Source organism: Drosophila kikkawai, chromosome 3L, assembly GCF_030179895.1.
Source record: "Drosophila kikkawai strain 14028-0561.14 chromosome 3L, DkikHiC1v2, whole genome shotgun sequence".
NCBI lineage: Eukaryota > Metazoa > Arthropoda > Insecta > Diptera > Drosophilidae > Drosophila > Drosophila kikkawai.
In genome coordinates, this window is record NC_091730.1 from 15,786,778 (window position 1) to 15,809,523 (window position 22,746).

Sequence of the window (22,746 nt, forward strand, 5' to 3'; positions counted from 1 at the left end):
TGAGTATCGGAAAAATATAGGCCTTATATCTTCAATATGGGTAAACTTCAGTTTTTGGTTTTTGTAATACTTTATGTGATTTGAAGTTGGAAAGTTCTTGCTGTCAGCAGAAGTTACTGAGAAAAGAGCTCTTAAATAACCTTAAAATAGCACTTGAAATACCTTAAATTCTAAAGAACCAATTAAGCAAATCAATTTATAAAAAAATTGTTAATAAAATAACAATAAATTAATGAAATAAATGAAAATAAGTAATTATTCATAATATTATGAAAGAAAAAATCACTAATGATGAATCTTTTTTATGAATAAAAAATCCCTCCATATGTAACCCACTGTACTTGTTGCTAAATCCAGTTTGATTCAAATTCTTCATATTTTCTTTTGCCTTTGCGTTGCAGTCTTCAATTTTGGAAATTGTCATAAACAAAGTGAACAATTTTTCATGAGAAACTACATATTTATTGCCATTTTCATTTTCCATCTGCTGCATTTGCACAATCCCATTCCATTTTCTATTTTCCATGTTGCTGTTGCAAGTGCAATGTCAGGGCCAAACAAATGCACCGAAAAAAAGGGAATTTATTCGCGAATTTTGCCATTCGCCGGGCAAAATTTATGGTGCACATGCTAGAAACATAAAACTATTTATATTCAAATGTGTGTGTGTGCATTTAATTGTTGCCACTGTCAAGCACCTCGCCCAGGGTCACATTCGAATAGTTTGGCCTATGAGTTATGAGTGGGCTGACTTTTATGGCCCACTGTGCAGCCCAGTCCAGTCCAGACACCCCACTGTAGAACCGAATGTCTTAATGCAGGCATTGCTTATTTATTTATTTTCTTTATTGTTTTATATGCATAAATTATAAAGCGGGTAGCATAAAAAATGTGGGAACGAGAAGGCACCAAGACTAACACAAATCGAGCGCGTCAGAGTATTTTTGGTGTGGGCGAAGAAAAGTTTTCAGAGGCAGAGAGGTATCGGCAACGGCGAAAAATTGAAAAACATTTTTTCACCGTGCGAAAGTTCTTTGGTGCTTTTACTTTGACGTCGTTTCATAATGACGAAACGGCGAGCATTTAGTTTTAAAGCAGCTATAAACAAAGATCATCGGGAAGACAGCGGGAAATTTCAAGATATTTTCGTGCCCCCCGCTCAAGAAAGCCTGCAGTTAGACCAACAAATTCAAAACTAAGTAATTTGCATTTCGAAAGGGAAATAAATACTATAACATATGAGTTAGTTACGTAAACTATATAAGAAAAATTAAAAAAATTAAATATAGTAATTTGTAGAAGAATTATAAAATTGCTTAGATAAATGCTTTAACATCCTTAAAACAATTTATAAACGTCGTAGTTGTTATTAAGAAAAAATGCATGAACAATTACCATAACTATTCCAGTATTGTTATATTTTTTTTAATCCCAAAACAATGAATTATTATATTAAATCCATACGTATATTTTAATGCTAATTTTAAAAAACCTGTCCCCAAGGAGCCCAATTAAATTTCCAAAAAAGCTTCAAAAACAACAGCCGATTTCGCTGGCTGATTTCATAATCTGCGATAATTTATGTGATTACTTAAATGAGCAATGTTAGATCATGGAAAGATGTGAGAAAAAACTATGCCAAGAACATCTAATTGGTCCAAAACAGAAAAAAATAACGCTGAAACATTAAATTTGTCTACACTGCCAGTGAAAAGTATGCCTTCAGTTTTGTGGGTGGTTTAGCAACAGGTAGAGATCACACGCTTTCAGTAGGCACTGTTGGGCGACAACAAGCCACAAAATAGATTAAAAAAAACCTGAGAAAAAATAGGCAAATGGATGACTGACAACACGGAGCACAGCCGCTGCAATAAATAAATATTCAAATCGACTAATAATGTTACAAAATACACAAAAGATTTGTAAGAAAAATATGGGAAGATAAACGAATACTGAATACTCTTTGTGTTTATAGAAATGCTGATTATATTCTATAAAAAACAAGTAAACCAACTGCGGATACGCTTTATAATTTCTTAGATATATTATAATTCTTTTATTTTCATTGGGTTTAGTGAGTGGATAATTATTTCTTATCAACTTTCGGATTGCAACAAAGCCTTAGCATTTATTCTTGTATCAATATCAGTACATGTACCGAAGCAAGAGCTGAAGGAAAACTTATAATTCATAATAACTGCGGTTAGCAAGTATAAATAATAAAAAATATACAAATCCGAGATATTGACACCTTAACCGCCGTAGGCACGTAAAAAATATAACACTTAGGAATAAGTTATCCGAATACACTACATTGAATGTATTTCTTTTCAATCGACCTTACTTTAGAACTATACATATTTATTAACTAGTGTTTTGTTACTCTTTTAAACACTTTTTATCATTTTTTCCACAAATTAATAATTTTTTTGATAATTTAAAATGTGTAGTTTCAAAACTGAGGGACTAGTTGGCTAGATCTACTCGGCTGTTGATGCTGATCAAGAATATATGAACAAAGCATAAACCTTATTGGGATTGGGGTACCAAGCCAGACTCCAATTGGAAAAAGGGCGTCGCAGCAAAAAGAAGAAAATGAAACAACAAACTCGTCGAAACGCCGGCAAAACAAAGACGCGAAGCAGAAGCACAAAGCGGAGCAGCGAGAGGCGAATAAGAGGGGACAGCGAGCCAGCGAAAACTTTGCGAATCCCACGATAAATGATAATAAAACACACATAATGCCAGTCGTACACACATAAATGTACATAAATGCCATTAAATAAAAGGGGGCTGCATGAGAAATTCGTGCAGAGCTCCAAATTGCACTGAAAATATCACATTTGAGACGGGGAGCACACGCACATTACACACACGCACCCACACAATCGCGCATCCACAGCTATGTATATATTTAAACAATAAAACAGCATAAAAAATAGCAAAATTACCTCATTTGTGCCCACTGTTATTGTTGCTGCAGCTGCTGCACTTTTCGGGTTTTCCGCGACACGTGGACGGCCGACGATGCGTGTAATTGTTTATTGCACATTGGGGGACCGAACGGAGGCGGAAAAAGCACTTTAAACAATTAAATGTTGTTAAAATCGCCTTTTTTGTTGTATTTTATTTTCGTTCCGGCGTTGGTATCGATTACTGAAGACTTTTTTTTATCGAATAGTCGATTAAGTATTTTGATCTGGCACTTTTGGTCGCTCGTGCACTGACGATCTGGTACTTTTGGTCGCTCATGCACTGACGATCTGGCAACTCTGGTCGCTCGTGGCATGAGCAACCAGCGTTGCCAGACTTCGCGCGAACAAGCGACCAAAAGTGCCAGATCGTCAAGTCCCAGCGACCAAAAGTGCCAGACCTACATTTTGCTTTGATTCAGAGTGACCAAGCAGAAAATATAAAAAAATATCAACAAAAATGTCGCGATTTCGTTATTCGGGCAAAAAAATCAACAACTGCAACTAGGGTTGTCGAAATTTGAAAAAAATATCGTATCGATGATATTTTTTTTTTTTGGAAGAGATGATAATAATATTTAAAATATCAAAAAAAAATATCGATATATTTGAAATTTTTGATATTTTTTTGTTAAATAAAAAAACATGGTTTTTACTGCACAATTAGGGGATTCCTTTAACTGTCGACAATTTTTCTTGAATTTTCAAAGATTCTGCGATTCAACAGTTAAGGGAATACTCTAAATAAAAAGACGACAAGTTTCTGCATGTTTATTTCGCAAGTGCGACGACAAGTTTGATGAATTTCCACTCGTCTTAAACACTTTTTCGCAAAGCTTCGACTTCGCTGTGCCGTTTGTTATGTTTATGTAATTAGATTTTACATTCATATTCTTTTTTTTAAAGAAGTTTCCTTTTTCCATCGAAAGAAAAAGTATCAAAAAATATCATAAAAAAATATCGTGATTTCGATATTTGGGCAAAAAAAAATTACGATATAAATATATCATTTTCAGAAAAAAAATATCGATATATTGATATTTTGATATATTATCAACAACCCTAACTGCAACCCTGTGGAGACGCCGACTGGTAAAAAAAAAAAACGAAAAAAACGAGCACCGGAAAATCGGCGAGGAAAAGAAAGTAGCACTGAAAAGCGAGCCACAGGTAAACGAATCGGTCTGGCGAGGATTGGGTGACAAGCCGGCATAACCAAGAACAGTTGCAGACTCACTGAAAACGTGTCCCAGTCCGAGAAATAAGACGCGTCTGCGAACAAGATGTCGGACATCTCCAGCGAGGACCTGCGCCGCGAAATACAGTCGGTGCTAAAGGATGCCGACCTGTCCACCATCTCGGCCAAACGTGTGCGCGAGCAGGTGGAGGGGAAGCTGAACTGCTCGCTGCTGAACCGCAAGAAGGAGTTCGACAAGATCGTCATGGATGTGATCAACGAGCAGCAGGACGAGGAGGATGACGAGGACGACGACGGCAAGGATCCGGACGCCGATCCCGACGACGAGAGCGAGTCCAGCGAGGTGGAGAACAACAGCAGCAGCGAAGAGGAGGCCCAGAAGCAGAAGAAGAAGCCGGGTCCCAAGAAGCGGGGCCAGCCCATCAAGCACAAGACGGGTCCGAAGAAGAAGCGCAAGACCCTCAATGCCGACGATTCGGGAACGGAGAGCGATGCTGGCTCCGACTCCGACTACGAGGTGGTGAAGAAGCCGGCCGCCAAGAAGAAGGCCAAGTCTGCCGGCGGAACTACTGCCAGTGGCGCCGCCAGGAAGAGCACAGGCTTCACGCGCGCCTACAACCTGTCGCCGGAACTGAGCGCCCTCATGGGCGCCCCATCCCTGCCACGTCACGAGGTGGTCAAGAAGGTCTGGGCCATCATCAAGGAGCGGGATCTGTACGATCCGAAGAACAAGCAGTTCGCCATCTGTGACGACGAGCTGATGAAGGTGATGAAGATCCGCCGCTTCCGCACCTTCGGCATGTTGAAGCACCTCAAGCCGCACTTCCTCGACTAAGGCCCCACCCATCCTCTCCAGCCTACCAGCTCTCCAGATGCAAATACGCCACACACACTAGCTTAGTTTCCACCGCTGTCTGGCAAACTTTCGGCTCCGCTTAGATTCGTTTTTTCCACTTTTGGTTAAGACTTAGTTGGCATGTGTTTTTAGCATTAACCATTAATTAAGACGCGTCTACACAAGCATTTTTATGTAGTCTACGACATTTTAAGTAATCTAAAAAAAGAAAAGTTTATACAATTATCAAGAAAAAGAAGAACGACGACAAAAACGAAGAAATTAAGAGAAAGAAAGTAACGAATACAGAACGATTTGTATAATTTTTTGGTAACAAACAAACTCTCTTGTGTAGTTTACATTTAATAAAAGTATCAAAGAGAAAATATAACAAGTTTAAGGCAAAAATATTGATTAATAAAAAGAGAAATAGACGAGTGATGCATCTGAAATAAACTCGGTGAAAAAGGTTTCTAATTATTTTGGGGGGGAATTTTGGAATAACAAGTGAAAGAGCAATTCAAACACGTTGTATTCATCAAATAACATCCGTAAAATGAATACAAAAGCAAAATATACACATTCATTCTCTGGTTAAGTTTTATAAAAGCAAAATATACATTACACATGCTACGATCTTTAAGCTCAAAGCCCATCTATGATCTCGAAAGGTTTTTGCTCAATAAAGAATCTGTTTTTTTTATTGTTTTTGCGTTTCTCACAATTTTTCATACAAACATTTTTCACTTTTTTCTTTCTAATATACATATAAGGTGTGTATATGCAGTGTATATATATATATAATTCTCGATCTGATATATATGCCAGCGTGTATATAATTGAATAAATGGAATTACTTTGCACTGCATTTCAATCAACACTCCTCTTCGGACGAAACGAAAGGTGAAAAAGCGGGGAGCAGCATAAACGTTTAACAAATTAAGTACGTAAACAAATACAAGAGACTAAATATCGATCACTTGGCATAATTAGTACAGCTTGAAACTAGTTAATCCTGACATTATCCTGTTATTCAGTTGGATATTTCAACCAGAACTAATTAGGCAAGCGAACGAACTATCTAAAATAAATTCAACCAGCAATATAAAACATTTCAAGGGGTGTAAATTCTCAAGGGGCAAGATTAGTTAATAGTTAAGTAAGAGAGTCCAGGGGGGGTTAGTGAACAGAGACAATACTCCTGCGGCTAAAGCGAGTTCTAAATACTAGATATCGAAGACGTTGTTAAATGCTAACAAAAAAGCAACCAAGAATTCTGCTCGAGCTAAACTAAGCGATACAATGGTAATAGTAACTTTGTGTTCTCCTTCTCCTTATCATTTTGTGTGTTCCGTGTGTGTGTTTGTGTGTGTGTGTCAACAATTGTTTAAATAGTTTTACTTCTTCGCAAAGACAATACTTTCGTTGGCGTTGTTTGTTGTTCTTGTTCTTGTTGTTGCTTCTTCTCATAATTGCTGGTGTGTTATTGTCCGCATCTGCGCCTCTTGCCTCCCCTTTTTAGTAACGATAGTAGTTGGGCTTGAAAGGACCGGCCTTGTTTAGACCCATATACTTGGCCTGCTCGTCACTCAGCTCCGTGAGATGAGCATCGAAGGTGGGCAGGTGCAGGCTGGCCACATACTCGTCCATCTTCTTGGGCAGCAAGTAGACATCCGACTTGTATCGACCGGGCGGGGCATTAAAAAGTTCAATTAGGGCCAACGCCTGGGTGGCCGATGTGATGGACACGGCAAACGAAGGGATGCTGGAGCAGCTCAGGTTCACAAGCCTGCCCTCGGCCAGGAGGATAATGTACTTGCCCTCGGGCCAAATGATGTGATCCACTTGGGAGCGCACCTTCTCCCAGGTCAAATCCGGTGTGCGTAGACCGTTCACATCGATCTCCGTGTTGGAGTGACCCATGTTGCAGACAATACAGCCACTCTTCATCTTGTCCATGTGCTCGCGCACCACCACATTCTTGTTGCCCGTTGCCGTCACCACGATGTCCACGTTGCGGATGACCTCGTTCAGCTTCACCACACGGAAGCCGTCCATGCTGGCCTGCAGGGCGCAGATAGGATCGATCTCGGTGATGTACACAATGCAGCCCTAAAAGAATTGAGTTTTATATACAGAAAATTTGATGCAATTCCATTTAATTCTCACCTGTCCCTTCAAGGCCTGAGCACAGCCCTTGCCCACATCGCCGTAACCACAGACAACCACCTGCTTCCCGCCAAACATCACGTCCGTGGAGCGCTTCAAGCTGTCCAGAATGGACTCCTTGCAACTGTACAGGTTGTCGAACTTGGTCTTGGTCACCGAATCATTGACATTCATTGCCGGCACCGTCAGTTTGCCGGCCTTTGACAGCTGATAGAGTCTATGGACTCCAGTGACGCTCTCCTCCACAATGCCCTTCACCAGCTTAAACATGGTTGGGTACTTCTTCAGCATCAAATGCGTGGCATCGCCGCCGTCGTCCAGTATCATGTTGGGCTGCCAGTTTTCGGCATTTACGCAGCGATCGATGCACCACCAAAAGTCCTCCTCCGTTTCGCCGCGCCAGGCAAAGATTGGTATACCAGATTCGGCCAAAGCGGCGGCCACTTCATTCTGGAAATAATTTCGTATTATAAGTGGGATTTTATAATGCAAATTTAAGATTTTATTTGCGAATTTTTAAATTTTTTGGTAAATATTTTTTGTTTCTTTAATTTTTAATCATCTATTCAGCCAGTTTCTCTTTTATTATTTGTTTTTAGTGCCTAAGTAATATGCATACATTAATTTATCATTCTAAAACACTTTTATACCCGTGATTAAGTTGGTTTCTGACGCACAATTTATTTTTTAGCAACCTAAATCGATTTCTCATTGCCTTGAAGGTCATTATTAAATTTAGAACTATTATTGCTGAATACAAATTGATCTGAATGTTCAGAGAATCTAAAAGCTATATAATCTAGGGTATTATGGGGCTTATATGGGGTTGATAGGGTATATAGGGATCGGCAATACTACTAAAGTAGGTTATTAATACCTACAATTCGTCATTTAAAAACATAAAATTAAAGGTAAAATTTAAGAGAAACCATTTTATCGACAATATCGTCATTTTTCCGATTGATTTATCGATAAATCTGCCCATTCTCCGCTATATAAACGTATTTGGAAACATATATTTCCGAAATCTATTTCAAAAACCCTTGTTTCCTATAGAAAATGAACCAATTAAATATCTCAAGACTTGGAGTTTATCAATGCAGCAAGAAATCTTAAATAAATATGTCTTAGTATGTTGCAAAAGTCTATATATTTTTCTGATAAATCGAATCACGCAAATGCGGTGTAAACATGGGGTAATATCGGGCTTATATCTGGACTGATAGGGAATTGGGCTGCACCCTCGCTAAGCACGGCACTTGGCACTTGGCAGTGGGAACTCAGAGCTGATAAGCCTCCAGGTGATACAGGTGAATCAGCGTGACGGCCTGTCGGGGACGTTTGGCGATAAAAAAACCTGAGATGGATAGGGTGGAAAGAGTATGTGCCCTGGCACTTAGATCGCTTCATTAGAGGACCCATAAATTGCTTAGAGTCTCTCACTCTCTTAGCAGACTCGTGATAATTGCATCAGTTACGGAGCAGGAGCAGCGAATCGATGCTGGAAATGGAACTGCGGCTGCGGCGACCCAATTCAGGGCACATCAATTACTCAGCGATTGCCAAACACTTGAGCCGCAGGCGCTTAATTGATTAACATGGGCTTGATTGATCATTTGTTTGCGCCGCCGCCGCCACCGCCTGGCATGACAACAATTGCCTCCAAGCAGCCAGCAGCCAGATCAAGTGACCCAAACTCGAATATAAATATGAATTTAAATAGATTTAAATGGAATAGAAATGAGTACAAATCTTGGCTATCTGTTTTCGTGACGAATAATAAATGTAACTGTTTGTCGATTTACATTCAGCACATGACATTGCAAATTCATGAGCAGTAAATGAATTTCGGACCGAATTCCCATTTAAAACATCATAAAAAAATGTAAAATGTGACGTTTTAGAACTCACCTGTGTGGAATAGATGTTACAGGCGGCCCAGCGCACACTGGCACCCAGCTCCACGAGCGTCTCGATGAGCACAGCTGTCTGGGCATTGATGTGTGTGCATCCCACAATCTTGGCATCCTTCAATGGCTTGTCCTCGGCCGCTCGCTTCCTCAGCGCCATAATTCCCGGCATCTCCTGTTCCGCAATCTCGATTTCCCTGCGTCCGAAGGCATGCTGGGCGGCAATGTTCCTTACACAGAAATCGGAGCTGCCACGCGAGTTCTTTTGGACTTTTTCGCGTGGCGGCACATCGTCTCCATCCTCACTGCTGCCCGTGTAGCTGGCGGAGCTGAAGGAGTCCGTGGAGGAGGCACTTAGCGAGCGGCTCCGATAGCGACTGGTCTTCTTCAGAGCAGAGGATTGCTTGGTGGCTGGCGGTGGCACCACCACACTGGCATCCTGCGGAGCTGGTCCAGCCTGTTGTTGCTTGTCGCCGCCGCCAAAGCCGGGATCAACGACAACGGTGTCGGCTAGGTTGTTCATGGTTATGGTAGGGGAATATTTGCGGTTACTATTGAAACTCTTTTGTGCTTTGGTAAGTGCTGCTTTCCCTGATCTTTTCAAGCTCTTTTTGGTGCTGCTTTAGGTCCTTTTAGTTGGTCTCTTAGGGCGGGTGATATTTTAAACTAGTTGCTTTACTCAGCTCCTTCTTTCCCAATTCTCCTTCAATGGGTCCTGCAACCGCCGCAGATGTTATGTAAAGCCTGAAATCCAAGCAGGATATCTAGGATATGAACAGAAAAGGCGCTGTGACACTCCCAGGGATAAATCGAACCAACTTTCGCTGCCCAATCACGTGATATTCCGACGTTATGTCGCCGACAAATCGACGCTTTAATTGTTTTTAAGTTGGCTTCGGCTTCTCCTTTGTTTCACCTCTCCTCTGTTATTGTTCTTGTTGTTGTTGCTGCTCCGCCGCCGCTGCTGTTGCTGCTTCCTCTTCTTCGTACGTTTTTCGGTGCTGGTGGAAGGCAGTTTCCGGGATTGCGGGAGGTGGTTATTATAGGCTATGGCCGTCGTCGGATAGAGCTGGCGACGTTGTTGCGGGTGCGGGTGAGCCCAGGCGGCGATCCAATGGCCGATCGTTTATTGAAGTTGATTTTATCTGGAGAAAGAGAACTAAACGGAACCGAACTAGAGATGGAATAAAATCGATTGCACAAGAGATGTATCGATGGCTAAACTGTGCGATATCGAAAACACGATAGGATTTAAAAAATTGAATATTAAATAAAAAATAAATTAATTAACTAATTAATTAAATTATTAATTTTTTTAATTATTAAATTAAATTTAATTTAAAATTAAAAAAAATATATTTTTAAAAAACTTTGAAAAACATATAAAAATTTGTTTTTCTTTCGGTGATCAGGAATATATATGGTTATATGTTCAAAAATGACTCTTGATATATTAAACAAATTTAAAAATATTCGAAGTTTATTTACATGTTACTGTCATTGCAAAAAAATAGTTAACATATTCCCGCCTACATCCCCTCCCGCATGTAACCGCACAGCTCGTAGTCATCCGCCGTGGTAACCAAGCGCGCCTCCGTTGTCAGTCCCTCTTTGTAGGCCTCCCTCTTGTCCACCACCCGCGACAGTTCCTCCAGCGCGAGTGGTCCTTGCTTGGCATGTTTCTGTATAAAGTCCGCCACCAGTCGGCGGTCCACCACGGACATCTCCAGGCTGCGGCTCCAGGCAAGCAGGGCCAACGGACGCTCGGCACTGAGAGTCTGTGAGGGCGAGATCAAATGGCGATACAGGCAGCCGCTAACCATGTGCTGCAGCTCCGCCACTTGGCCGGGAGAGGCGCAGGGATGATGGAGCATCACAATGGCGCCCTCGGCCAGATTGCGCAGGTAACGTTGTGGCGGCAGATAGGAGTACACGCCATATTCAGCGGGCAAAGGACGATAGGGGCCACTGGAAATTCAATTCAAGATTCAAATTAAGGAAAGTGGATTCAAAGGAATACTAAGTTCGTTGGTTTACTTGGTGACTGGCAAATGGGTGTATTCGATTGACTCATTCATGCACTTTGCTGGCGGCAAATAGGCGCTGGGCAGAAAGTGCTCTGTGAGTAGGGCCTCTCTGGTCAAGTCCGGCTGGTACTGACTGCGATTGCTGCTGATGCACAGGTAATTCAGGCTATCCCGGATGTCATTCGGATCGTAATCCAGGCGAAGGTTACTCTGGAATATAAAAATAACCACCAAAATAAGTTTTATTTGGGGGAAATCCCTTATTTTATCACTCACCTTTCCATTATCGCAGATGATTTCATTAAGGGACTGAGTGTTCTCCTCGACGAGGGGCTTTTTGTGTACTTTGTGCGGCTCATTTGGACTTTGGGGAAAATATTTGCCTGTCCAGCTATCCTTTGGAGTGGTGCTGCCCTCCTGCGGCGCCACCTTAACCACATGCGGTTCTCCTGGCACATAGGGAAACCACTTGCCCGTCCAATTATCAGTAGGTAAAGTCGATGCCGTTGCCTGCACACGTTGCACATTCTGGGGGATGTGGGGCTCGCCGGGAGCATAGGGGAACCACTTGCCCTGCCAGTCGTCGTCCGTGCCCAGAGTTGGCTCCGGCATGTTAACATGCGACTTCTTGATGGACTTGGCCTCGCTGCAGGCCAAGCCAAGGCACAAAACGGCGAACAAAGTCAACAGAAACATGATAAATGTAAATAAAAGCCAAACAAAAGAGAAAAACAACCGAGAACAAAAATATAATTAAGAACTTTTCGTGCCAACAGCTGTTCTTAGACTTGGCGGGTTTACCAACACTGGGAACAACAGCTGCTCGAGGCCATTTGTTGCTGCAGGAGAGTGACCAGGTGGCAGCAACAGCTGTTTGGCCTGGAATAAGGAACAAGCATCGTCTGGTCACATTGGCCCAGCAACAAAAAAGAGAAAAACAAGACTTTTGGAACTGCGCTTTATTTATTCATTATTTTCACTATTTTGCAAAAATAATGCACATATATTGGCGCCAGCAGCCGCCACCAAGCAAAGAACACCCTAAAAAGTAAGTGGCGAGACCCGAATAGCGTTTAAACTGCGTTTATTTGCCACATTTCCGTGTTCCCTTAAAAGAAAACAATAACAAAGGTCTGGTGTTGTTATTGTTGCTGCTGCTGCTGCCCTCGCTGGAGAAATAAAGTAAAACGCACAAAGCGGAAAACCTTGGGATTGTGATCAGAGCATTGACCATGTCGTGGTTCAATCCCTGGGATGGCCTCAAGACCAAGATGTGTCGCTACCTCCTGCAGCGTTATTTGGGTCAATTTTTCGAGAATAACCTGAATTTGGAGCAGCTAAAGGTGGATCTCTACAATGGCAAGGCGGTGGTGGAGGATATATTCCTAAAAGTGGACGCTTTCAACGATCTCTTCGAGGATCAGGGCTGGGCCTTTGAGGTGGTATCGGGTCACATCGGCTGCCTGACCGTGGTCGTGCCCTGGAATGCCCTGATGACCAACGACAGCAGCCTGGAGATCTCCAACTTGACGATAACCCTGCGCCCTGTTACGCGACACCAGAGCGGCACCACGATGCTGGAATCCATGTGGTCATCGGTTAGCAGCTCCATGCAAATGGCCGAGGAGTGCATGAAGCAGGTGGATGACGATGTACCCTTCCTGAATCACAATAACGCCCTGATCGGGCTGGAGAAGTTCGCGGAGACCATTGACAATGTGCTGAATCGCATTCGCGCCAAGCTAACGAACACAACGCTAAATATTGAGTATCTGCTGCCTCGCTCGGACCGGAAACTGGTGCTCTCCGTCCAGGCCAGCCATGTGGAGTACAAGAATAAGACGGGCTACGAGATGATGTCCATGTCCACCTCCCAGAACACCGATACGGAGACGGAGACGCACGAGGAGGATCCCAATGGCAGCTTTAATGCCCTGCCCATGATAGCCAAGCACAATCTGGTGATCGAGGGACTGAGTCTGCACACCTCCGAGGTCCTGGACGTCTACCTGCCCACTCCCTACGAGCAGCTGTGCAAGATCGTTGAGCTGAAGGGCGCCCAGAACATACAGATCAATATCAAGCAGACGGAGAATATAGTGGGGCCCAAGGTGAGCCTAGAACTCAGCCTGGACGACATCTACTTTATGCTCACGCCCCGGCAGATACACCTGCTCGTGGAGCTCTCCAAGGGCTTTAATAGCGGCGGGCAGCAGGAGCGACCGAAGAAGGGACGCAGCCTCAAGTCAGCGCCGCCCAGTGAGTACCAACAGCAGCAGCAGCAGCCCACCAGGATGACGGGAATCCTTGGCCAGAATGCGGACTGGTCAACGGGTCTAACGGAGCCGGAACCTTCGGAATACTCGGGTGGCGGAAGCTTTGCCCCCCGCAGCGTTTACGCGCGTAGCAGAAAAATGAGTGAGTCCACCAACAGCATGCTCACATCCTGCACAAATACGCTGCAGCAGGAGCTGGGCTACACGGAAAAGTCCGGGGAGATACTCAAGTTCAAGGTGCAAATCTCCAAACTATATGGCGTGGCGCTGCACAATGATATTCTCATCCAGAATACCGCCCACATTGATAGCTGCAGCAGGGTCTTTGATCAGGCGAGCTACCAACGATATTCGGACACTGCCAGTGGTTTCTTTCGGGGCGCCCTCCTCGAGCATCACCTGCCCCTGGAGCAGCAGCATTATCTCCTCTTGCGCGCCGCTCCGATCATAGTGAGTGGCAGCCAGCAGCGTTACTTCCAGGAGCTCACATCGCGAACAACTCTGTCGGCGACGGCGGTGGATCTCTGCGAGATTCTGGATGAGGTCCGCGAGCACCTGCTGCTGTTCGATCGCCAGCGAAACTGCCCGGATGGCTATCACATCCGACCCGAGATCGTAATCACCCAGAGTTCCTCGTTTATGTTCAAGCAGAACCACAATCGTTGCACCAACAAAATCGAATGTATTCTGGATGAATGCACAGCGGAACTGGATATATCCATTTACGATCGACTGGGAGCCCTCTTTGGCAGTTCCCCCTTTGCCAGGGATTCGGAGGCAGTTGCTCCGGCTGAGGTTTATCCTGATTCTGATCCCAATCAAACGGAGTTGAGTGTAAAATGCGAGAATCTTCGCCTGCAGCTGCGTTTCCCAGTGGTAGATGGCAGGGCGGCCAATGATCCGCAAAAGATACCCTGGTGGCAGAAGAACGTACGTCAGGATTTCCTTGCCCTGGAATTCCGTTCGCTGGTGGTCAGCTTCAGGTCTCAGATCAGCATTGCTTCGGATGAACTGGAGGCGTATTACTGCGATGCGGAGAAGCAGAGTGCCGTGCATCTGCTGAGGTGCCAGCAGTCGAACAAGAAGAAGATCCAAATCGATGTGCTCCAGCTGAGGGAGAGCAGTGAAGCCGGAGCAAAGAAGCCACCGCGTAAGTCACCCTTTAGCTCAAAGTGTACCTTTGGTTATACGTCCCACGTGGAGGGTTTGGACAGTAGCTTGGACAAAACGGATTCCCTGTTGCCCGGGGAGACGGAGGAGATCAATGAATTTTGCGATAGCTGCACTCAAGCCTCCAAGCTGAAGATCTTCGCCTTCATTCCGCTGGTCAAGGTGGTGCTGGAGTCCAAGGAGATGTACGAGTTGATATACAATCGCCTGAATGGTGATCTCTTCATGTGGGAGCCACGTTCGCCGCACTACGAAATTAACCCAGAGGGGGAAACGGGAGAGGGTAGGCACTTGGAGGCTGAGCCGCAGCTGGAGGAGTTCCGGCGGAATCAACTTCTCAGTACCAGCGCCATGGAGAGCAGCATTTACTTTTCCATGGCGGCTTCTAATCCTCCTCCGCCGCCGCCTCCTGTGGCCAAGATTCCCAATGAAGCCTTCTCCTTCGAGCTATTTGTGGAGGAGGGTTCCCTGATCCTATTTTCTCACTTCCTGGATCCCGAGACCAATCAGCGGGCCAAGGAGTGCGGCAAGTTCCAGGTGAATCTCAAGGAACTGCGTCTCTTCACCGTCAATGGCCTGGATAACGATGCGAACAGAAGCTTCTTTTGCATACAGCTGGGCGAGATTGAGGCCCTGCATTGTGGCCACACTCGACAGGATCTAGACCTAGCTTGGAGTGATTTACCCGACAAGAACCTACTCCCCACCATCCACAATTTCCCCAAGACTCAGCAGGCAGGTGGCCGAAGGAGACTGGAGGTTCTGTCCGTGGTGGCCGAGATCAAGAAGCAACCGGAGCAGCGGATAAAGCGCATGAAGATGTCCTTTGGCATTACGGGAGCCATTCTGCAGCATCACTCGTGCCACTCGGAGCACAGTTGGCTGAATCAACTCATGGACTTCATGGACGTGGCTGACTTTCCCATCGAGGAGTACGAGCCCTTTGCCGTGGTCTCCGAGCTGCAGCTGCATGTTTGGAATTCCGGCATTGACTACCGGCCGAGATTCTTCCCCCAGCGAGCCTTCCTGGACCTGGGCTATTGCACGCTGAGCAGCAACATTATATCCTCCATGAGCGGCTGTACCCTGCGGCTCCTGGCCGAGGACTGTGTGCTCCAGTTGGGCTGGGTTGCGGCGTCCCAGGAGGCGATGATACCAGTGCTGAACCTTGGCCTACTCAACATATCCTTCAGGTTGAACGAGGAGGGCAAGGGACAGCCGCGGGTGGATTTGCGCTCCTCCATTCACGACATGCACATGATGACCTGCTACGACTCGGCCTCGGCTCTGGCCCAGCTAATAGCTTATGTGGCCAACGATAGGGACCTGACACCGCCGCCCGAGGAGCCCGTGCTGAATGAGGAAGCCGCACAAGCCGCAGAGCCCAAGTCGTTTGAAGATCAGGAAGTGAGCGATCAAACCCAAAACCATGTGAACAAACTAATGGCCGATGCTGTGATGGATGTGGAGTGCTCGCCCAATCCCAGGGTTACCAAGTCGCCAAACGGAGGAGAGGAGGGCATTGAGATCTTCTACTTCCCAGATGAGCCCAAGGAGAAGAGAAAATCGACGCCGGTGAAGCCGCAAAGCAAATCCCTGATGGTGGAGAGCCCCTCGGTGATTGGCGACATCTTGGACTTTGAGTCCAACGTCATCCTGCAGTCCTACTACGAACAGAGTCAGGTGCAGCAGTCGCAGGATAGTCTGGGTCTGGGGTCCGAGGTACAACTGGAGCTGGGATCACTGGGTAACGGTTCCCTTCTGATGGAGGAACGCGACTTTGATATTATCCACGACGAGGAGATCTCGCGCATGGACAAGTTCGGGGTCAAGCAAATCTACGTCTCCGAGGAGCCGCTCCAGATTGTGGACAATCACTTCTGCTTGCCCCACGAAAAGGTGGATTTGCTGCGTCCGCCGGCCAACTTCCCGGTGGCCGAAAGCAGTTATACCCTCTGCGAAATGACCTTCACCTGGCATCTTTATGGCGGAAGGGATTTCCCCGATGAATCGCCCAAAAAGTCAGGATCTACAACCGCCTCATCCAGTGGCTTTGGCATGTCTGATACGTACAAGTATGGCGTGTCCCAGGCACAGGATCAAGAGAAGCCGGAGAGAAAAAGCTCAAAGAGAGGATTGCCCAAGGAGCCCAAGGGCTCCAATCGCAATTTGGAGGTTCTGGTGGAGATTCAGCTGTCAAAGATTCGATTTTCCTACGAAACCTATCCCCTGACATCCATTTACTCCTCCCGTCAGGTGCTCCTGGTCTCAGAAATCGAGATCAGGGACCGGCTGCGCTCCTCGGACATCAACAAGTTTCTCTACCATCCCGCTGGCAACAATTTGTCCCACAAACCGGACGAGAATATGGTGATAGTAAAAGCTCTAAATGTGCGTCCCAATCCGCAGAAGAGCAGCGCCGAGGAGTGCTCCCTGCGCGTCTCCATTCTGCCCATCAAACTTAACATCGACCAGGATACGCTGCTCTTCCTCGAGGACTTCTTTTCGGGTATGTTCCGGAATTCCAGCAGCAGCAGCAGCTCCTCCAGTAAAGCGGGGGGCAGTGGCTCCTCCAATTCGACAGACATGCCAGTGATGTCAGTTAGCAAGCTGCCGGACGATCTAACCGACGAGCTGCCCGCCGAGTCCGAGGTCAAAGAGATGGTCGAACGAAATCTGAATGTGCTGATTGAGGAGAACAGCCTGGACACGGAGCTGGAGGAGGATCCGGCCACTGCTACGCCCGTGTTCTTCCGCGAGGTGATCTTCAGTCCTGCTTTGCCCATTTGCTTTGATTACCATGGCAGGCGAATAGAACTGTCGCGGGGACCCGTCACCGGACTCATTATGGGCTTGGCTCAGCTCCAGGGATCTGGGATCTGCCTGCGTGAGATCGTCAATCGTCGGGGCATCCTTGGCTGGAATAAGCTGTGCGAATTTCTGGCCAAGGAGTGGCTAAAGGACATCAAACGCAACCAGTTGCCCAACATCTTGAGCGGCATTGGGCCCACAAATGCAGTCCTGCAGCTCTTTCAGGGCGTCTACGATCTCTTCCGCCTGCCCATCGAGCAGTACAACAAGGATGGCCGAATCATTCGAGGCTTCCAGCTGGGAGCACAGAGTTTCACGGCTCGCACAGCACTGGCCGCCTTGGAGATCACCTCGAGGATCATACATTTGCTGCAATTCACAGCCGAGACCACCTTCGATATGCTCTCGGCGGGACCATCGCTGAAGAAGCGGAAGGGCGGCCGGCATGGCGGCAAGAGGCGGCGACAGGGACGACCCAAGGATCTGCGTGAGGGTGTGGCCAATGCCTACACCATAGTGAGGGAGGGCATCAACGATTCGGCCAACACACTCATCGAAGCGGCGATCACGGAGCACGACCAGAAGGGTTACAGCGGAGCTGTGGGCGCCGTGGTGCGCCAAATCCCTCAGCTTGTTGTCTGCCCCGCGGTGCTGGCCACCCAAGCCACCACCAATATTCTGGGCGGCGCCAAAAGCTCGCTGGTGCCGGAGGCCAAGCTGGAGGCCCGTGACAAGTGGAAGCAAGAAATCCACTAAAGGGGAGTTAGGTTTACAGTAGCTGTAGTTCACACGGGGCTAACAACACAATAACGTAATGTTTTCTATTGTTTTACTAACAATATTTTACATAAAATAATGTATGTACATAAGAGGAGGCACAAAGACGAGGAATGCCGAGTGATGATGATTCCGGAATGGGTGTGATTGAACTTATCCTTTCTATTAAGCCATATTTACAGTACATGAAAGTTATATTTTTTATTATTTTACCAAAATAAAAGTGTATATAAAAGAATGTATTTGCTTGGACAGGGGATTTTTTTATTCACTCCGGGGGAAAGCAGCAATAACATCTTATAAGGTTAAGGTACTTAATCGTTTTAAACTTTTTAAAACATTTTCTTTAATTATTTCTACTGGTACTCACTTTGAAATTTTTTTTTTAATTTTAAATATTTTCCTATTTTTAATTAAAATTTTTTTTTTTTTTAATTTGTTCCATGTTAATGCTACTCACTTTGAGCTTTTTTAATTTTAAATATTATTTTCGTTTATTAATATTATTTTTAGGTTTACAATTGGGCTTTTGACTTACAATTTAGATACAAAATCTGGACAAATTTTTTTTTTAAATATAAACGCCACTTGGGTACCTCAAAACATCTTATCCTTAAATGAATACATTATATTTTTTGATATCACAACATTCTGTGGACAGTTGGGACAGGCCACTCGGGAGATTTTCTAACTTCTCTGCCTCTAAATATTTTTCGATATAAAATTTAACACAAAATTGTTTAATTGTTGTGTAGTAAATGGATTTATTAAGCTAACTTTAGCCGTTTCGACACAACATTTTTTAAAAGGTGACCCTAAAATAACCATAATTAACTTTGAAAATTTTGAAAGGGTTACATTTAGAAAAATAGTAAAAAACTTTGCAGATAAATGTTCATCCTTCATAGTAAAAAAATATAATATACAGATTTGTTAATCTAGACAAAATCAAGCACAGAGAAGCTTTTCGAATACAATTTGATGCATTTTTGGCATAGTTATGATCGATTTTTTATTAAAAGCCATGAGATTCTATGGGAAACTCCAACGGTATACAAATTTAGCTTCCCGAAGTTTTCTTTCTTGTTTTGAAAATTATCTATAAATAGGGTATTTGGGGTGCAATTCATTCTTTTTAAATCTTAATGTATTTAAATGGCGCCAATAATACCTACAAATTAAAGGTGTTAAAAAATTCCGAAACTGTATTGCCAAAATGAACAGTATTATCAAAAACAAAGGACCTGGAATTATAGAGAATAGAAAAAACAATGCCACAAGAATTATTTTGAGAATCAATATTTCTTGATTTGAGATTGTATCAAGCGACCAAATGCTGGCCTGCTCCTTGAAGCTGTATCTGTTCAGGAGACGCTTGAACTCATAGAATAGCCTCTCCAGATGAGCGTTACGGAGTGGGTCCGAAACTGGCTCCATTTTGATCTGCAATTGTTTCTTTGCCTGATACCATGTCACCGTCAAATAGGCGCGTACGTTGACCGCATAGGCAGGATTTCCAGGTCTGGTCGTAGAGAACTTCCTCGATTGCTGCAGTTGGTGAGCTAGAAATGATTGACTCGCCATCGGGATAAAATTGCGACGACTCCAAGTGTCTACTTGGCCACTGATAAGCATCCGGCTGCTGCCCAGTTGATTCTCCTGTGATTCGATCTTCAAGCCGTACACTTCTGTCAGCACATCAATAATGGTGGCCAACTGGCAAGCGTGCCAGGTGAAAAACGTGGCCTCTTCTTTGTCAGTTTTCATTACTTCCCTGATTGGAAGTAAACCTTGGTAATCTTCTGTTGTGAGCTGGATAAAGGTAGTCATCGGAATGTGCGGAGCACTAGTATTTTGCATTGCATCAGGTACCCTTGTTGGCTGTCTGACTATTTGATTATCCGGAGTATATGTCAATTTTTCCGCTATTCCGAAGAACAGGTAGTCATAGAGCTTCTTCGGTTGCCATTTGAGATCCTTATCACTATATGCCTGAGCCGACAGCATTAGACATTGTCTAAAATAATCCAAATTTCTTTGACTGACAGACTTGGCCAGATTCAGGTTCAGCTCGAAAGGATCCTGAACGCAGATGTTTTTGCAATGCAGTTGAAAGGCAAGATGCTCATTCTCGTGTCTGTTCAGGCAACGTCCCAAAAATGGACTAACCACGAACTTACCAAAGTCGAAGGTAGTGTAATAACCAAAGAAATTATTAATTAACTGCTGGGTGGACATATCTTCGGGAATCCTTGGCGCCGGCTGCAGCTTGTATGCGAAATTATTGCCCTCATAAATGATCGGTGGACAGGTCGCCTGCATCTGCTGTACGGAGGGCAGTAGTTGATGCACCTGCAGGCTGAAGATGATCATGCTGACCAGGCAATGGCTGGTCAGGTGGTGACGTCCAATCAACTTTAGTTTCGTAGCCCAGATCTTCAAGAACAAAAATAGGTGGTGTAGCCGCCGATCGCATTTCAAAAGCTCGGCCACAAATCGAGAATTAAACACGCCATGTGAGTTGGACATATTGAGGTCCATTCTGAGACCAGTCGCATTATGAGCGCACCGGATGACAGGCACTCGGGCCTTGCGAATGGGAGTGACCCTCCAGAAGCACTTGGAGCGCCGAAGACGCTTTACCACGTCGTCGTAGAGGATGGGCGGGCTGGAGATGGGCCTCAAAAACAAATCAATGTCGCTCTCTGTGAAAACGGAAGATATCAGGCATTTTATTTATTTATTTTTTGTCAAAGAAGTCTAAGAACTCACCCTTCAGGGCCAATCCTGTCACCACCGATCCATACCTATAGATCTCGACTGTGCCCTGCAGCTCCTCTAGGACGCAGTGTTCCGCCATGTCGTGGCAGTATTTCCCATTTTCCAAATCAAAGGCGTAGAATTGCAGTACCGTGAGCAGGTGGCCACCAGGATCGGTTTCCTCGAGAGCCTTTAGCATGTCGTTTCGAGATTCTGAGGACATTACTATGACGTGGACTTGATGCACTTTCAGATGATCCGCTAATTCGCCAATATCGATGCCTTTTGTGATGCACTAATACACTGGGGAAAACGGGGCTAAAAACAAATGATTTTGTTTACATTAGTTGAAAATATAAAAAAAAAGATAATAATAATATGTACATATACATATGTATATGCAAGTCTAAAGTTAAAAAATAACAACTTTAAATTTAATTATAATTTTAAATAATTTAAAAGTTTCTGATATATTTGATATCGATATTCTTATCGATAGAAATATTTCGGGGCGAATGACAATCTGGCGCATGGTTTACGTAAAGGCCCGGTGATTTTTTTCTAATAAAATACATAATTAGAAAGATAAAGCTCAATATAAAGCTAATCCCAAGTGGATAACTATGTCCACTGGCCTGACACGTGTGTGGGAGCGCTTGCCCCTCAAAAAACAGGCGGCACAGAGCGGCATTCGTGTCTTCTCCCAGCAGCAGCCAGAAATCGAGGATGAAGAAGGTAAACAAATCCATATATGTAAATAAAAAAAATAAATAATAATGATTTCCCTGTCTTCCTAGAGTTCCGTGTTTTGAATCTGCGTACCGTAAAGCAGCAGTTCCAGCGACGACGGGAGGTCAGGCGCGATCCTGTGACCCCGCCGCGCACCAACCGCATGGCAGTGGACCAGGATTGGACGGCCGCATGGCCAGCACCCAGATCCTTCCATCCGGCCAGTGTGCCGCTGCCACTGCGCCAGGGCTTCACGGAACGCGGAGCAGCGGCACCCTCAAAGTTCGCCAATGCGGAGCTAATGAAAATCCCCAACTTTTTGCATTTGACGCCGCCCGCCATCCGTCAGCAGTGCGAGGCCATCAAGAAGTTCTGCAGTCCGTGGCCAAAGGGTCTGGAAACGGAGGCCAAGTGGCAGCGTCACTTTCCCGTCGAAGTCATCACCACGGACTACCTACAGAGCTTGCCCACCATCCGGAATTTGGAGGCGCGAAGGGTCACTATCTCGCTTAAACTCTCCGATCTTAAGTTCGATGCTCATGCCAGGGATAAGTTCCTGCGTCTCGTGGGCGATCGCTACAACAAGGACACGGACACCGTCACCTTTGTCACGGACAGGTGTCCGCTGAGGAAGCAGAACTATGACTATGCCATGTACTTGCTGACTGCCTGTTACCACGAATCCTTCGTCACCGAGCCCTGGGAGGCATCCAAATCGGAGGCCGACATGGAGGTCTACTTGTTCGAGCGCAATCAATCCAAGATCGCCGCCGAAGGCATCCTCAATTGGAGTGCCAAGGAGGGCGATAATAAGATTTCCCCGCCGCCCGCCTACGCGCAGTGTGTGGAGCAGTTGATCAACGAGGGCGAGAACGAGTACAATTTGGCCAAATACAAGGAGGAGGTCAAGAAAATGTTGAATGTTTAAGCATGAACCTTGAAGAGAACCAATAAAGCTTGAAGTTGTTAGTAATAAAGGTTTATTTTATGGTTTACCGGAAAGTGGTAAGAACAATTAATAGTTGGTATTTTCTAATTTACAATTTAACAAGTTAAAACAAATTTTAAAAATACTAAAGACGTTTTTCGTTCGTGGTGACTGTCTAAAACGA

General features: G+C 45.0%; 6 protein-coding genes across 7 annotated transcripts; 3 read left to right on the forward strand and 3 right to left on the reverse strand.

Annotated features, from left to right (window-relative positions):
• Window positions 1-4,027: 4,027 nt before the first annotated feature.
• On the forward strand, window positions 4,028-5,461 carry Non2 (upstream activation factor subunit spp27 homolog Non2). Of its 2 annotated transcripts, none has more exons than XM_017167602.3 (2): window positions 4,028-4,142; window positions 4,198-5,461. In XM_017167602.3, the coding sequence occupies exon 2, from the start codon at window positions 4,256-4,258 to the stop codon at window positions 5,003-5,005; it is 750 nt and encodes a 249-aa protein (XP_017023091.1). In that variant the 5' UTR covers window positions 4,028-4,142; window positions 4,198-4,255; the 3' UTR covers window positions 5,006-5,461. The 2 variants fall into 2 exon arrangements, with proteins under 2 accessions (XP_017023091.1, XP_017023092.1); XM_017167603.3 differs by having other exon boundaries at window positions 4,204-5,461.
• Window positions 5,462-5,677: 216 nt separating this feature from the next.
• AhcyL1 (Adenosylhomocysteinase like 1) lies at window positions 5,678-10,263 on the reverse strand. Its single transcript, XM_017167601.2, has 3 exons — window positions 9,086-10,263; window positions 7,175-7,624; window positions 5,678-7,117 (listed from the first exon to the last, which is right to left on the reverse strand). The coding sequence occupies exons 1-3, from the start codon at window positions 9,605-9,607 to the stop codon at window positions 6,524-6,526; spliced, it is 1,566 nt and encodes a 521-aa protein (XP_017023090.1). The 5' UTR covers window positions 9,608-10,263; the 3' UTR covers window positions 5,678-6,523.
• A 272-nt stretch (window positions 10,264-10,535) lies between these two features.
• On the reverse strand, window positions 10,536-11,902 carry LOC108075086 (uncharacterized). Its single transcript, XM_017167370.3, has 3 exons — window positions 11,388-11,902; window positions 11,122-11,321; window positions 10,536-11,052 (listed from the first exon to the last, which is right to left on the reverse strand). Exons 1-3 carry the CDS (start codon window positions 11,805-11,807, stop codon window positions 10,614-10,616), a joined length of 1,059 nt encoding a protein of 352 aa, XP_017022859.1. The 5' UTR covers window positions 11,808-11,902; the 3' UTR covers window positions 10,536-10,613.
• Window positions 11,903-12,010: 108 nt separating this feature from the next.
• Atg2 (Autophagy-related 2) lies at window positions 12,011-18,387 on the forward strand. Its single transcript, XM_070286126.1, has 2 exons — window positions 12,011-12,159; window positions 12,228-18,387. Exon 2 carries the CDS (start codon window positions 12,344-12,346, stop codon window positions 18,122-18,124), a length of 5,781 nt encoding a protein of 1,926 aa, XP_070142227.1. The 5' UTR covers window positions 12,011-12,159; window positions 12,228-12,343; the 3' UTR covers window positions 18,125-18,387.
• A 116-nt stretch (window positions 18,388-18,503) lies between these two features.
• LOC108075336 (uncharacterized) lies at window positions 18,504-21,209 on the reverse strand. The gene is made up of 2 exons (XM_017167751.3): window positions 20,918-21,209; window positions 18,504-20,850 (listed from the first exon to the last, which is right to left on the reverse strand). Exons 1-2 carry the CDS (start codon window positions 21,126-21,128, stop codon window positions 19,241-19,243), a joined length of 1,821 nt encoding a protein of 606 aa, XP_017023240.1. The 5' UTR covers window positions 21,129-21,209; the 3' UTR covers window positions 18,504-19,240.
• Window positions 21,210-21,407: 198 nt separating this feature from the next.
• mRpS35 (mitochondrial ribosomal protein S35) lies at window positions 21,408-22,611 on the forward strand. Its single transcript, XM_017167369.2, has 2 exons — window positions 21,408-21,640; window positions 21,703-22,611. Exons 1-2 carry the CDS (start codon window positions 21,529-21,531, stop codon window positions 22,560-22,562), a joined length of 972 nt encoding a protein of 323 aa, XP_017022858.1. The 5' UTR covers window positions 21,408-21,528; the 3' UTR covers window positions 22,563-22,611.
• Window positions 22,612-22,746: the final 135 nt, after the last annotated feature.